At 40.5% G+C, this 15,920-nt stretch overlaps 2 protein-coding genes across 9 annotated transcripts in view; one reads left to right on the forward strand and one right to left on the reverse strand.

The window, feature by feature from the left end:
- Positions 1-15,920, reverse strand: part of taf11 (TAF11 RNA polymerase II, TATA box binding protein (TBP)-associated factor) — a 472,816-nt gene that overhangs the window by 211,855 nt on the left and 245,041 nt on the right. The gene's annotated exons all lie outside the window — the stretch shown is intronic.
- Positions 1-15,920, forward strand: part of LOC114648154 (ankyrin repeat and SAM domain-containing protein 1A-like) — a 236,662-nt gene that overhangs the window by 171,253 nt on the left and 49,489 nt on the right. For all 8 annotated transcript variants that reach the window (XM_051924634.1, XM_028797015.2, XM_051924633.1 and 5 more), the window contains one exon: positions 800-921. In XM_051924634.1, the coding sequence (XP_051780594.1) occupies positions 800-921 (122 nt within the window). The remainder of the gene's footprint in view (positions 1-799; positions 922-15,920) is intronic.

The following is a 15,920-nucleotide window of genomic DNA, read 5'->3' on the forward strand; positions in this document are numbered from 1 at the left end:
AAATAAGTAAGAAAATGACTTTATGCTTTTATGGGCTAGTGAGATGAAAGATTCTTTTTGGTAGGGTCGAGAGTGGATTAAACAAAAGACAAAAAAAAGTGTCGGAAAGCATTAAGTATTTATTTTTTTAACAACAACTAAATTGCATTTATATGCACCTCTGACTTTGGCATTTAGTATTTTACTGCTACCCTTTGATTTCTGTTTTTCTTTTTTACTGTACAGTTGTAGACTGAGGGTCTTCCTAGTGAAAGGAATTAAGCTATAGTGAGGGCTGAAGCGCTGCTGCTGGTTTAGGTCCTGGCCGCCCCCACCGCCAACCCCCTTCCCCTAGGGATGGCTGCAGCGAGAATGCTCCATTGATTCTCATCTTGATTGTATTTTTAAAATCTGCAGTCTTCTGGGCGGGTATGCAGCGCTGGAAGTCTAATTTCATGGACCCTTAGGATGTGTTAACGTGCGGACTGTTGAGACTCCCGTGTAGTCAGCTAAATGCCACCTTCTCATTTCTTTGGGGCTAGAGGTGGTTGTAGACTGTAACTCCCACTCTTGACTGGTTCATCTCTCCTCTCCCCCCCCTCCCCATCCTGATATATACTTAATTTTTGCTGACTTTACTGTCGCCCATCTGTGCGAGAGCACCCCCCAGCTTTGAAGCTGTCACCCCTGCCAGCCTGGTGTTTTTGTGGCCGGCTAGGCTGGCCGAGGATGATGTGGCAGTGCCACGTGTCATCTTCAGGGTGCCACTGCTATCGTCTTAATGGTTTCTCCCTGCTTAAACGTTTCCCTCTCTCAACAGGCGGGGGCGGAGGGGGCATGCGTGCCCTGGACCAGCCTGTGGGCGATTGGCTCGAACACATTGGGCTCCCCCAGTACGAGAGCAAGCTGCTTCTCAATGGATTCGACGATCTGCACTTCATGGTGAGTCTGTCTGTGGTTGGGCTGAGGGGAAGAGTTGTGGAAATGGTAAAGCTTATAGAAGGAGCTGAAAGATAAATTCAAAAAGTGCCACTGGGGCCACACTTTCCATGCTTGTCTCTCTCTTTTTTGTAAAATGTTCCGTTTAATTCTTTAAATAATCAGGTAGCTGTAATTTGTTGTGTACATTCCTGGCTAATGAATTTCTCCAATGAGAAGGATGTTGCTGGCCTGTGGGCAAAGGACTAACTTGTGCCGTGCCCATTGTAGTGTTGACAACTCCTTCATAAACATCTGTCCCTTTTTAAAGGCCCCTTTTGCTATGACCATCTCAACACTTGTAGATACCATGTGTGTTTTCATGTTAGTGAAGCTTCTTTGTTTCCCATTAGCATGTTTTCTGCATGTGACCTCATCATTCTTCTACATTTAACATTGCAACACTGATGCTTTTTGGTACGACTAGCGGCCAGCCAGTGTATTTGTTTATTGGCCTTAAAGCGAATTAAATGTTGTTGCTTAATTTTTGGTCATTGAGTTGTCAGCCCTCTTCATTGGCCATGTCATAGAGCAGGTAAGAATAGGACCATCAAGAATGAAGAATCTGTGTACGTCAGATGTAAGCAACAAAGTCCTTGGGCACTTAAGCTAAACACGGTGTGTTAACAACAGGAGGAAATGACAAAAATCTTTTTAGCATACATTAGAGAACAGGCAGGGCCTTAGTTTGTCAGAGGAGCTTTCCAGACTGACCTCATAATACTGTTAGGACTCTCCTTTGCTGAATAAATGTTCGTTGACAGGATTGTGTATCTTTTTCTCCAGGTTATGAGGGACTTGTTGAGCTTTCTTTCATAATTTGTAACTAATTAGCAGAGTCTTGATGAGCATTCAGATACAGAAAGGAGATCAGTGTGGTTGGCAGAGAGAGTTGTGCGGCATAAGGTTTGGTGCACACCCGTGCTCTAAGCTGCAATGTTCTCAGGCTGTTGGTGTCTTCTCACAAGACCATGAATGAAAGAATTGCAGTAGTTTAGCTGAGAGGTGATAGATGTGTTTATGCATTTCCAACTTCCTGCTGGCTTCTCGTTTCCTTTTTATAATACTGAGCTGTACCTTAGCTTGTAAAGACTTTAGTTCACAAAAGGACATTTGGTTCACACTGGTAACCCCAGCATTGTTAGAGTTTGGCCCTATTTGGAGAAGAGTTCAGGCCCATTTTCTAGGAATAGTAAGCTTTCTGTATTTGACATTAGACCTGTATGTTAAATCTGACTGTAACACAATTAATATCTTCCTCTCACTCCATGACACTCCACATGTCCACCTGACTGTTCTCATCTCTGTTCTTTGGCACTTCTTTTAGATCTGCCTTTATTGGTCATATTTCATTCCCCTACAGCATATTCATGTTCGTAAACATTTACCCTCATTTCTCGAGCGGGTCCTTTAGTGAGAATTTGAGATTGCTCTGGAAATTTCTTCCTTGAACTCTTGTTATCAACACCATGTTTGCACTTAGTATGTTATCTAAATCACAAAACTTGCTTACTTTCTATAAAATAGAACCTTTGCTAATTTCTAAATTTACACATACTGCATCAGCATCCTGCATTCATCTCATGCAACCTTCTACACTCAAAGGTCAACATTACATTTACAAAATCATTTTAAGTGTTAGAAGTTTAATGGGAAAATACTTATTTGTGGTTATTTCCACTGTTCTTTCTTATGTTTTTTTATTTATTCATATTCACAAGACCATAATAAAAAGAAGCCTGTTCTACTGTTGGCCTTAAAGGCAGCATATAACAATAACACAGCTAAACAAGTTTTTTCATTGTTGTTTTTTCCCCCTCACTTCTTGGTGACAGGTCCACATTGGAAGTTTCTCCTTGATGATTAGCTTTTTTTTTTTATTAATTTCGAAATGCAAGAAAAGTAGTTTTGTGTCTTGGCTAGAATGGAACGAGCCACTCAGGCTACTGAATTGCAGCGAATAATGTAAATCGAGTCGGATTCTTCTCAGTTTCCACAATACCGCCTAATAGTTTATGTACCTTGCTAATTGTGTTTTCATATTGCCTCAGGCATTTGAATGCTGTGTCAACAGTGGCACTTCATTATATATTAAGAAATTGGTTTTTTGTCTTTTTCCAGGTCCTGTCTTGCAAATATAATGTACGTTTTTCTATCCTTTGCTGAATTAAATGTCTAAATCCCTTATCTTCTTTTGCACCTGCTTCTTTTTGCTACATTTTAGTGTTTACTTTTGAAGTTTTGGTGCCCACTGTAAATTATCCTGCATGTATATTAGTTCTAAATTGATTCTGCTGATGTAAATCAGAAAGGTCAATAATCTCAGCACAGATCCACATGTGACACACCGTTGGTTAAGTATTCTTGTCTTTTTTGTACTCGCTGAGCCTTGACCATTCCATACTGTATGTAGTCTGATGTTGAGTGTTGGTGCCGTTACTTTGGCCTTAAGCTCTTTGGAAATCCAAGACAAGTTAGCAACATTGTTTGCATTTGTTTAATCTGTTGATTGTTCTACAAGGTTTTTAAGAGGAACTGGCCTCCTAAGTCCATATTGCCATTTGTAATATTGATCTTCCTATATTCTAGTATGCTTGTTATAAGTAGCAGATTTTTTTTCAACATTACATGAGTTTATGGCCGCAGTTTTTAAGTAGAGATTTTCTGTTTAATTGTTAGATAATGTATTTTATGATTTGACATTTCATTTGCAGCTTTGTGTATTCTGCAGGTAGCTTTCTTGGTGTAAATAAGTGCTGGAAGTTTCTTTTTTTTTTTTTTCTTCTTCGTTGTTCTGTTTTGCTTTTCATCACAATACTTTTCCCATGTCTGATTGAGTCTTATGAATACTTTTAGAACCCTAATTTTATTTCAGTTTTGGGGTGTTTGCTATTTTTGCAGTCTTCTGTATATTGAATTCTGTATATTATTCTTTTGCCTTTATTTAAGAATAAATGTGTTTTGTGGGGATGCTAAATGCCTTTTGAATTTCAGCCTATGTTTTTCATTCTTTTATTGCTAAAAGGTTTGTGTATTTGCTTCTGGCATGGAGTGTGTCTTTGCTTTAGTGTGTGTGTTTTTTTTTTCTCCCAAGGTACCCCATAACATTTTGGAGGTCATCTTTTCTAATTGTTATTAAATGTGTACTGTTGCACAGATCTGATCTTAAAACAGTAGTTCATCTTTTTTTTTTTGCCCTTTTAAGAGACGCATTGATTTTTTTATTGGTTTGGAGACGGTGGCACTGACCAGAAAGCAGGGGACAGAGCTGGAGGTAGCAGAGTTAAAGATGCTAAGATTTGCATTGGGTGGGACAAGGATGGACAGGATTAGAAATGAGGACATTAGAGGGTCAGCTCAAGTTGGACGGTTGGGAGACAAAGTCAGAGAGGCGAGATTGCATTGGTTTGGACATGTGCAGAGGAGAGCTGCTAGGTATGTTGGGAAAAGGATGCTAAGGATAGAGCTGACAGGCAAGAGAAAAAGAGGAAGGCCTAAGAGAAGGTTTATGGATGTGGTGAGAGAGCACATGCAGGTGATGGGTGTGACAGAACAAGATGCAAAGGGCAGAAAGATATGGAAGAAGATGATCCGCTGTGGCAACCCCTAACGGGAGCAGCCAAAAGAAGAAGACTGAGTTTTTTATTCGTATTTACTTCTTCTCTGGAATTAAAATATCAAAAATAATAATTAAATGGAATAAATTCTAAAGACAATGTGGTTCCACCATATATAAGATTATAAAAAAGCAATTACACATGCAACAGTATTCAGATACCTGCAATTTAAGTGCAACAAAGCCAGTATTTGACACATCCAGTGCTGATGGATGGCAGGGTTAATGGGTATTTTAATGTGGTATTGTCATCTTCTAGAGTTGAAGTGTTTGCGTCCTGTGTGGTTGAAATTCTAAATTAGACTGTGGACTGTTTTGCTGCATCTTTTGGAATAGATATCTAATAAATTAAATTAAATCCTATCTCATGATTGTTGTTGTGCAAGTGTAACATACCTCCTTCTGACAATTCTGTCCTTTGTGGTTGTTTTAGTGTACCACACAATGAAGCCAGAGGTCAGACTAATTTCTATGGTGCAGAGGTAAAAATCATACTGTGTCCACCATTGAGCTGACCAAACAAAGAACTTGGACTTCAGGCCTTTCTGAAAAACACCCTCTTTTAACTATTTTTAAATTTTAATTTATATTATTCTTACATTCAGTGTACCGTTGGTCTGGGCAAAGTTCTTCATCCCGCAGGCACTTCCTTTGTTTCAGTGTAACCTTTCAATCCTGATTATTGGATATCTGCAGTCTGACTGATCTCTAATATCTCAGTTTCTATTTTTGTCCTGGGTGTTGTCATGCCATCACTGCACTGTTTCAATAGTGTCACTGGTTAGCCCAGTTGCTGTGGTATCATCAGCAAAGTTAATGCTACAAGTTGTATTGGGAGCCACAGTAACACAGCTCTGCCTGTTTAAATCACTGTGGATTAGTTTTTGTAATGTCCTGTTACAAAATCGAATATAGACTTGCAGGTAGCTACACAGGCCTGGCTCCTAATAACCGTTTACTACAACCTAACAGGATCTGGATGAAATGATCACACTATACCACATGTAAATAAGGTTATTGGGTAATTTTTGCACCTCTAAATTTCTTGAGTTCTCATCTTATAATAAACAATGGGACGTAATTTTATTCGCTTCCTATTTGGTAGCAGGAAGTCCTTGTTAGATTGCAGTATAGGCCACTGTAAATATCTGCCAAGGATAACCTCGATGTGCCCTGCTAACACCAGTAATCCCTGATGGTACATGCGCCCAGTGTCCTTTGATTTACTACAGTAAGTCTCGATTTGTCTTTCCAGTAGTCAGCACTAAGATGTACTTGTGCTGGTTTCACTTTATAATTGCATAGTCAGTGAAAAATGTGCTTGATTCAGATTTTTGTGGCCAGAAAGGATTTAATCCACCTTATTTTAAAAGGATATGAAAGTGCAATAAGGACAAAGTGTTTGTCACACAAAAGTGTAGAAATGAATTAACAGGCTCAGCAGCATCATAGGAGGTGTGGTTGGCAAAGACTATTCTGGCCATATTGCAACTCCTGCAGTGGTAAACAATGTTGCACATTTTTCTTGGAAACTGCTAAACTTGTGGACTGATGTAAAAAGAGGTGCAATGAGATTGTGTTAAAAATAAAAAATCTGGGGAAATTTACTCTTAATTTAATACAAAGTAATGGCCTGTACTTTTTGGTTTATTTGTATTCTAATCCAATTCACATATGAAGTTTTCATTAAGTAAATACACAAATACAGTAACGTAATACTTTGTGAGCCTATACTTTTTAACACTAGAATTACCAGAGCCAACAAAAAATTCCTTTGCACCTCTCCGTCATCATCTTTTGTCTTGTAAATGTGTCGATAAGTCCAAGCAGCAAGCAGCCTCCTAGACCATCCCCCCCACCGCCTCAGAATGGGCAGGAAGTTCTCCCAGTTCCTGCCTTGATTGATTATCTGGGAGTGAGCTACCCAGAATTGTAAGGGGAAATAATTTCTTGTGTGTTTTGTGTCTACTACAATCTATGTAAACACATCGTTAAAACAGAAACGTTTTTCATGTTTTAGTAATAACAAAATGTAGACATGAACTGTATAATGTATGAAGGCTGATGGCCAAATATCAAATAAACACTTTCACAAAAGGTGCAAGTACAATACAACAGCTTCCGTGGTGCTGTGGTTAGATCTGCCGATTTATAATCCAGAGTTCGAAACCAGCTACCAGGCAAATTTACCATTTGCAGTAGGGAGCTGCTCTTTTTGTTAATATTATACAATAAAAACATACATTTGATTTCTGTCTGTAACAGCCAGTGTTAATTTATAGTACTTGTAAAAAAATTAGCGGTTTTTTTCTTCACTTTTATTCTCTGTCAGGATACAACAGCCACCCCCCACCTTCTGGTGCACGATGTCAACGCAGCACCAGGCAAAAAAGAAAGAGACAAATATATGTGACATTTTGAAGAAATCATTTTATGACCTGAATACTACCAATCAGAAAATATTGTTGCACTAATGCAATATTATTTGAAAACGAACAGCATCAGATCAGATGTGAATTTATACTGGCGCTGTTAGTTAGAGTCAGATCAGAAGGGGGGGGGGGGGTGAGGGAGAGCGTGAACGTGACAGAGAATAAAACTGAAAAAAAGCTAACTTTTACAAATGCCATACATTTACAGCTGATCTGACTGATGTTATGCGAATGAATATGAATAATATGAATAATGTTGCATCAGTGCTACAATGTTTTCCGAAATGTACTATACAGGTCATAAACTGAGTTATTCCAAATATCATATATACCTATGTCTGTTTTTTTGTCAGTGCGGCTTTGACATCATGGACCATAAGACGCATACTAATTCAGCGTGAGCAGGAACACTCAATAAAACTGAATAAAAAAGAATTGACGTGACGATGAGTTACGAAGCAGGCAGATTCACCAGTGTTTGTGTGTCAGTTTTTATCCCCCCAGATCAGAGAATTTCCAGTTCCATTGTCTCAAAACACCACTTACATCTACAGTTATTCCCAGTTTCAGATAAAAAGTAACTGTGTCAGATCTGGGGTGAGGGGTGGGTGTTGTATTGTGATCATGACTGAGAGAATAAAAGTAAAAAGAAAAAAAAAAAAACACTAAATTTTACAAGTACTATAAATTTACACCGGCTGTTACAGACACAAACCAAATGCATGTTTTTATTGTATAATATTAACAAAAAGAGCCGCTCCCTACTCCAAATAGTAAATTTGCCTGGTAGCTGGTTTCGAACTCACGACCTCCGGATTATAAGTCAGCAGTTCTTACCACTTCATCACAGAAGCTGTCGTATTGTACTTGTACCTTTCATGAAAGTGTTTATTTGATATTTGGCCATCAGCCTTCATACATTATACAGTTCATTTCTACATTTTGTTATTTATTGCTAAAACATGAAAAGCATTTCTGTTTTAACGATGTGTTTGCATAGATTGTTGTAGACACAAAACACACATGAAATTATTTCCCCTTACAATTCTGGGTAGCTCACTCCCAGATAATCAATTAAGGCAGGAACTAGGAGAACTTCTTGCCCATTCTGACGTGGTGGGGGGGATGGTACAGCAGGCTGCTTGCTGCTTGGACTTATCGACACATTTAGAAGACAAAAGACGATGATGGAGAGGTGCGAAGGAATTTAAGGTGTGCTGGATTTATGAGTTTTTTCTTTGTCTCTGGTAATTCTAGTGTTAATAACACCAATACACATAGGAAAGCATCTAATAGTAATATGGGAACAGCCTGACTTCTTACAGGCTTATCAAATTACTTCATACAAGGACAGAAAAGTCAAAAAGGGGTCAGAAATTAAAAGTGTGTGTTGCACAATTGCAAGTATGTCTGCATGTAAAAGAGATACTTCAGTGAGAAGGCAAAATGCATGAGCAACCATCCACCAAGAAAATGGCGGTCTTGCATAGTCGAACATTCAAGTCTAATTTTAGCTCTGCCATCTGACTACACAAAGTTGTACTTCGTAAAGAAATTCTTTTTGTGTATGTGATGTACCATCAGAGCTGATTTGATTCTTTAATCCCATCACACAGAATCCACAAGACTCTCTTCAATACTGCATCAGAGACTTGGGGTTTTTGTAACTTGCTCAGATGTGTTTATAGTGAACAGTAAAGCAGGTAGTAAGGTTGGTGCTGTGTGTTTGTTGGTAGTTCTCATAATTATCACAGGAAAGTGTTGGTTACCTTGCTCCAGTGATGGGAAAATGCAACATTTTATTGTTTGATTACATGAAAGCCATTTAACATTTAACTGCCCCTCTACAACAATGCATGTTAAAAAAGCAGCATAGAAATTGAAGTGCTCATGAGAGTGCAGGGTGGAATGGGTGGAGAAGAGTGTCAGGAGTGATTTGTGACAGACGGGTATCGGCAAGAGTGAAAGGGAAGATCTACAGGACAGTAGTGAGACCAGCTCTGCTATATGGGTTGGAGACGGTGGCACTGACCAGAAAGCAGGAGACAGAGCTGGAGGTGGCAGAGTTAAAGATGCTAAGATTTGCACTGGGTGTGACGAGGATGGATAGGATTAGAAATGAGTACATTACAGGGTCAGCTCAAGTTAGACGGTTGGAAGACAAAGTCAGAGAGGCGAGATTGCATTGGATTGGACATGTGCAGAGGAGTGATGCTGGGTATATTGGGAGAAGGATGCTAAGGATAGAGCTGACAGGCAAGAGAAAAAGAGGAAGGCCTAAGCGAAGGTTTATGGATGTGGTGAGAGAGGACATGCAGGTGATTGGTGTAACAGAGCAAGATGCAGAGGACAGAAAGATATGGAAGAAGATGATCCGCTGTGGCAATCCCTAACGGGAGCAGCCAAAAGAAGAATAATGGTGGTAGATCACAATTTATCAGACAGTGAGTGCCTAATATAGAAAAGTGTCTGTGCTCTTTTGAAATATTTTCAGGATTGTGTAGAGCACTGTGAAACATTTGGGTGAAGAGCACTGGAAGACAGCTACATATTACTAAAAACAAATAAAGATTGATGCATATCTATATTTCATAGTAAGAACAGATAATGTTTGTAAGAAAAAGGTGCTTTAAAGTGTAGAATCTGACATTTTTAGAGATTATGCCAAAGTTTATACCCAAACGTAGTTCCTGACACTGAACTCCTGCTATTTAAAAGATGTATGTTCCACAGGCAGGCTAGACTTTGCTTATTCAAGATGTATCTAATCCCAGCTTGTCTCGGGCTGTGACAGTTTACTTTACATTCAGTCTGTGTTTTCTTACCTGTTATCAGGCTTGACAGCTTTCTAGCAGCACAGCGGGAAAGAATTTTGACAGATCTGCAGATATTTTAAAAAGGGGGAGGGGGGGGGTAAGGAAGGAGCAGGAGCTACACTTAGAAAATACATATCCTTTGACCAAGTTTTAATTTTGTGACTGTCAGATGTGTTTTTGCTTCTAAATCCTGAACTGGGTGGGAGTTTCTGCATGGGTGGGCCTGTTAACGAGGAGATGACAGATCCAGAATATGAAAGGAAACTCTTAAGGGAAAATCTGCATTTGAGCTTATCATGCTGTTTACTGGAAAGGATTTAATGCTTTGTATTATTTTGTGTGTTATTTTTCTGTAATGCTTCTTTCACTCTCTCATTACTTAAAGTGTGATGCATTCGTTGTACATTGAATCTCTCAGATATATACTGCTTTGTGATAATTATGTGGAAAACCTGCACATTCTGTATAGCATTGGTGAAGTCAAATAATCAAGTGAGAGAAAGAGGGGAGAAGTGAGCCTCTAAGTTAATTAGTTATTTTATTTTTTAGCAGTGTGTGGTGTAGCGGGTCCACGGCTCAAGTTAACAGGGCCACTTTTTAAATAAATAATCACCGCACTCGCGGCTTAGAAAGGGGGTGAGGTAGTGTGGCGGATCAGTTCCCAGGGAATTTGTGATGCGAGCAAACCTCGCTTAAGTGCTCAGGTGAGGAGGAGTCCGCATCCGTAATTGCTGCCGGGAGCTGCTGATTGCCATACCTGATCCACGTCCCTGTGATAAATAGAAGCGCGAGGCGGCTAGGGGGAAATAAAAAGGATAAAAAAAAAAGAAAAGACAAACCGAGGTTGCAGGAGAAGAAGGCAGGAAGCAGGGAGAGGATAACCGGTGCGAGTGAGCGCAGCTGGACAGTGAGCCCTAGCGGGGTGTTTGGCCGACACCTATGGCAGTTAGTAGTGGTCGCTCCCGCTGAGCATTGTGAGGAGCGGGAGTGACCGGAAGAAGGATGGCTCGCCGCGGGAGTCGGGAGGCTTGGGAGGTGGATTCCCCAGCATGAGCATCCTGGCCGTTGGGGGAAGCCAAGTCTCGGTCTGGAGAGAGCTGAACCAAAGCCAGGGATCGGGAAGCCTCCAGATCAGAAGGTAGAAAGAAGGTCAGCTACAGGTAGGGTGGCTCCCCTGGTGAATAGCCTGGAAGGGAGAAGCGGGGAAGTCGCCAGTAAAAGAAAGGCACCAGGCTTTGTTTTAAAGGACAGCTTCCAGCCGTTGTTTTAACCTCGTTTTTAAAGGATTTTATTGTTTTGTTTTTTTTTTTACCTCCACTTTTCAACTACTTTAATGGATTATTTATTTAATGAATACTTTTGATGCACTGCACTTTATTTTGGACACTTTGTTTTGTTTGTTGATTTTAAATAAAAGCACTTTGCACTTTTTGCATCATCCCCTTGCTTTGTTGTGCCTCACTGCCTAGCTCATCGGTAACATTACCAACGGTGTCGGGTTCAAGAACTCCCAGAAGCTGAATGGGAGCGTGGAGCGAACCTGCATCGTTACACAGTGCTGTTCTTTAACTGTCCTGCAATACATCAGTTGTTCAGTCCTGGAATAATATCAGTGGATTAGATTTTTATGCAGAGCAGAGTAGAACTGCACATAAAACTTAAGGTGTATCCTAAAAAATGTATTTTCTTGACAATAATTTGTATTCACCCTGTGTAATGTGCACAGGTAGACTGACCTACCTAAAGGGATGAAACGTCCTGCATTGCCTGGCCAGAAGGATACCATGTTGGAGGGAGAGGTGAGATGGATGGGTGTATCAACCAGGATGAGTGCTGCTTCTTGCCTAAGGTGTGAGAAGGAATAATAAAAGGATTATGGGAGACTGCTTTATGGGAGCAGAGAATCTCCTAATGGATTACGTGGTGGTGCTTCGCTGGTGTGCCCCCCTGTTTGGGCTCCCATAGAGATTCTTGGGAGCTATAGTCTGAGAGGACAGCCCTGTTGGGTGCCCAAGGGAAGGTCTCCCTTACTTTATGGATGTCTCCGCCTGATTAGGGAAGCGCTTTTGGTGTAGAGCGCTGTGGCCCTGGAAGTACTCCTGAGTCTGGCATAAAAGGAACCAGTATACCTCATTCGGGGTATCAGAGTTGAGAGGAGATAGATAAGGCTTGCTGGCAGGAGTGGAAGCAGAGAAAAGGAAAGGATCAGAAGATAAATATTATATGGTTGAATTGGCTGGAGAAAGCCTGTAAAGGTATTCTGTCAAATAAAATACCTCTATTTGAACCTGGAACTGTGTTTTTAGTAGTAGTTCTTGCGCTCGTTGCTCTGCTATGCCCCCAACTGCTGGCCACACATGTTAGACCACTTCACGTTTTCTTCTTACAATGGGGAATCTTAATGTGTTTAATTGTGAATTTATACCAACACAAAAACGTCTTTCAAAGTGAAAACAAACGTCCACAGATAGTTCTTAATAAACTAATGACATTGCAGGTTAGGTGGACTGTCGAAACCATATTGGGCCTGTTGTGTTTCTGTTTCATCCTAAGATGGACTGGCACCCTGTCCAGGGATTGTTCTTGCTTTGCGTCTGATGCTTTCCGGGACAGGCCTCAGTTTTCCTGTGACCCTGCTCAGGATATAGCAGGTTTGGAAAATGAACGGAGTCATTTATTTTTGTTTTTAAAGAAATTCATTCCTTTAGAATTTGCCAAATTTTCAATGGCACACCATGTGGTGCAGCCTGTTTTCTTGGGGCATCATATTATTAGCTGAATGGAATTGACCTCTGTGGAACCAAGTTTGGGGAGAGGGCCAGCTTATGGCAAGGGGCACAACTACGCTAACTGATGTAGGGCAGTTGGGTAATTAACTCTACTTCATGTTAAATATGTCACAACATTTGATGTCACTAAAGTCCATTACGAAGAAATTGAGCAAAAACAGGACATTTCTGAATGAGAAATCCTGAGCAAATTTGAGTTTTATGAAAGAATGTAAAGGGCAAGTGCTGACAAAACCATCATATTCTTAATAATACAGTTTACCATGAAGCATCTGGGATAGTGTGAAACCAAGTGGAAGAAGATTCTTTAGAAAATAGAAAACTGGCTCCAGAACTGAGTTCTTTTTTAGCACAAACCTAATACAACACATCACCCTCAGAATACCATCCTTCCTGTAAAGTGTGGTTATAAAAGTATTAAGTTATGGTCTTTGAAGCGTGTGTTGATTTTTGTAAAGCATTTGACTCAGTTGATTGAGCTGCCATATGGGGCATCCTGCGACTTTGCGAGATCCCACTGAAGTTGCTGGATATCATGGCCGGCCTGTACACTGGTACTGTGAGTGCTGTGCAGAGTGGAGGCAGAACTTCTGCATTTTTCCCAGTTGATTGCTGGGGTTCGTCTGGGTTGTGTTCTTGCTCCTACTCTGTTCAATGCTTGCATGGACTGAGTGTTAGGCAAGGTCATGGGGTCCAGTGGCTGTGGGGCATCTGTTGGTGAAGAAAGATTCACTTATCTTGACTTTGCTGATGATGCTATGATCTTCGTGGAGTCAATGGAGGCTCTGACTCGGGGGAGTCTGAGTGTCTGAGCATGCAGGTATCCTGATAAAAACCAAGATCCAGGCCTTTAATGACCTCTTGGGCACAGCCATCAGCAGTGTGTCTGTCTGAGGAGAGAGTGTCAACCTTGTCAAGAGGTTTACTTACCTCAGCAGTGACATTCATGTCTCTGGTGACTCTTCCCATGAAGTCAGTAGACAGGCTGGGAGAGCATGGGGGGGTCATGAGGTCGCTGGGAAGGGGTGTGTGGCGCTCACAATATCACTGCAAAAGGATGAAGGTCCAAGTCTTTAGAGTCCTGGTGCTTCCTGTTGTACTATATGGTTGTGTGATATGGACGCTATCCAGTGACCTGAGACGAAGACTGGACTCTTTCAGTACTGTGTCTTCGGAGAGTCCTTGGGTACCGCTGGTCCAATTTTGTGTCGGACGCATAATTGCTTACGGAGTCCCAAATGAGGCACATTACCTGCATTGTGAGGGACCGTTTGTTATGGCACTATGGCTATTCCCTGAGGGTAATCATTGTTGAGGAACCCGCGCAGCTGGACTATGCCAAGGAGATACCCTCATAACACTTGGCTGTGGAAGACAGATGGTCGTTTCCAAAGGGTGGGACTGGACTTGTGTCTGCCTGAGGGGTTGCCAACCGGGATCCCGAATTGTTTTGTCGAGTGGTGAGCGAGGCAACGCGCTGTACAAGTGCAGGCTCCCCAACCTGAACTGAGTGCATCTGTACTTCTGTCTGTTACAGTGCCAAGAAGTAGTCAAAACAGACTGAAGTCCGAGGCAGATATAGCTTGTGTAGTGGTCTGTTCAAAACCCATACCTTAAAGCAAAAGATAATATGTGGCAAGAGTTCGAAGCTAAAGCAAATTTACAACGAAGATTTGCAAAATATTGTAGTTCCCGGATGAAGATCCTAGAAACACAAAGAGACAAATACAATCCTAGCTGTTACTTTGACTGGAGGGATCTCCAGCTACTATGAATCATAGTAGGGGTTAACACCTATAGGACCAGGTTCTGATTTTTATTACTTGTTGTAAGTAATACTGGAGAATTTGTAAGACATATTTGCACTTTGAAATTATTACATTGCTTATTTTGATCAGTATTAACAAGTTCAAATTATATTTATCAAGATTCCATATTGCAGCCAACTATAATATAAAAAAATTTAAATTGATGGAGGGGGGTGGTCAATACCTTTATTAGGCGCTTGTTTCCTAAACAGGCCCCCTTTAAAGAGAGGGGAGATGTATGTAGGCACCATGCAGTTCCATCAGTAGTCTGCCGAGAAGCTCATTTTTATGGTGTACGTCACTATTTCTGATGCTTTTACTATCTACTTTGAGCCATTGTGTTTCTTTACAACAAACACTATTTACAGCACCCAGCTTCTCAGTTCGAAGTGTTGTGGAGTTGCCTTAAGCGCCTAAACCTTTGTGTGTTTGTCATGTCATCTTTTTTAGTACGACAGTCTGTTTCTTTCTCAAAATTGTGTAAGCATTTGGAGTTTTTAATGTCAAGTCAGCTCAGGGCTTTCAGAACAACCTCCACGTCTCTGTTTCTGAGAAGCTTCTGTGTTGTGGCTTCTTTCTTTTATTCTCTGTTGGTTTTAGAGATTCACATATTTCACTCTTTTGTCCATGGTCGGAGTCAGAAGTGGCATGTCTGTGCTCAAACCATTCTACGTTGTATTGTTGGCCTGTAATTTCTTGTGGGTGTTTGCACTTATTTATTAGTTATACCTTGTGTGCATCCTGTCTGATTGGCAAAGGCAATTTTTGCCACCATGGTGACCCCCTTCTTCAAATGTATTTTTGTAGTGTTTAGGAACTCAACACTCAAGTACTGTATTAAGATGTTTTAGATGTTTCTTGTTTATGTATTATAGGTGTTTTTCCCCATGTTTTTGAGAATTGTACACGTTTCTTGTGTTCATTATGTATTGCACCTTTTTTTAATTTTGGTTGCTTGATTTGGTTTATAAACCTGTTTTCTTACACCTAACCATATGTTTGTCTGCACCTTGCTTTCTGTTGTTAATCACTGTGATTTTTGCATTTTACCCAGCTGCCGGACTTTCATTTGAATCCATTTCTAAACATTTGTTTCTGTTGCTCTGTGCTGGCCATGTCTTCCTTTCCAATAATTTAATTTCTTTCCTTCCATCACAACTGTTAAATTATTTCTGTATTTTGTCAGCTTCATCTTCAACTTGTACCATTCCAATGGTATTGTAGCCTTCTCTTGTTTGTTTTCTTCTTTAATTCTCCATATTATTTATAGAATTCACCTTAACCAGTTATGTCTAATGCCATGTGTTCTAGCAAAATTTTCTCTCTGCTGTCAAATACACTAATGGCACCGTTTGTATTGATCCTTACCCTTAAATTTTGTTTGTATACTGTTCAACAGTTAGTGCTTAAGCATTGGCAGGTAGAGTGACTAGTCTGGAGTCTTTCATTGAGACTTGATTGGTTTGATGGTGGACAGTAAGGGAGTCGTATTCATTGAACTT

The sequence above is a fragment of the Erpetoichthys calabaricus genome, chromosome 3 (genome assembly GCF_900747795.2).
Source record: "Erpetoichthys calabaricus chromosome 3, fErpCal1.3, whole genome shotgun sequence".
Taxonomy (NCBI): domain Eukaryota; kingdom Metazoa; phylum Chordata; class Cladistia; order Polypteriformes; family Polypteridae; genus Erpetoichthys; species Erpetoichthys calabaricus.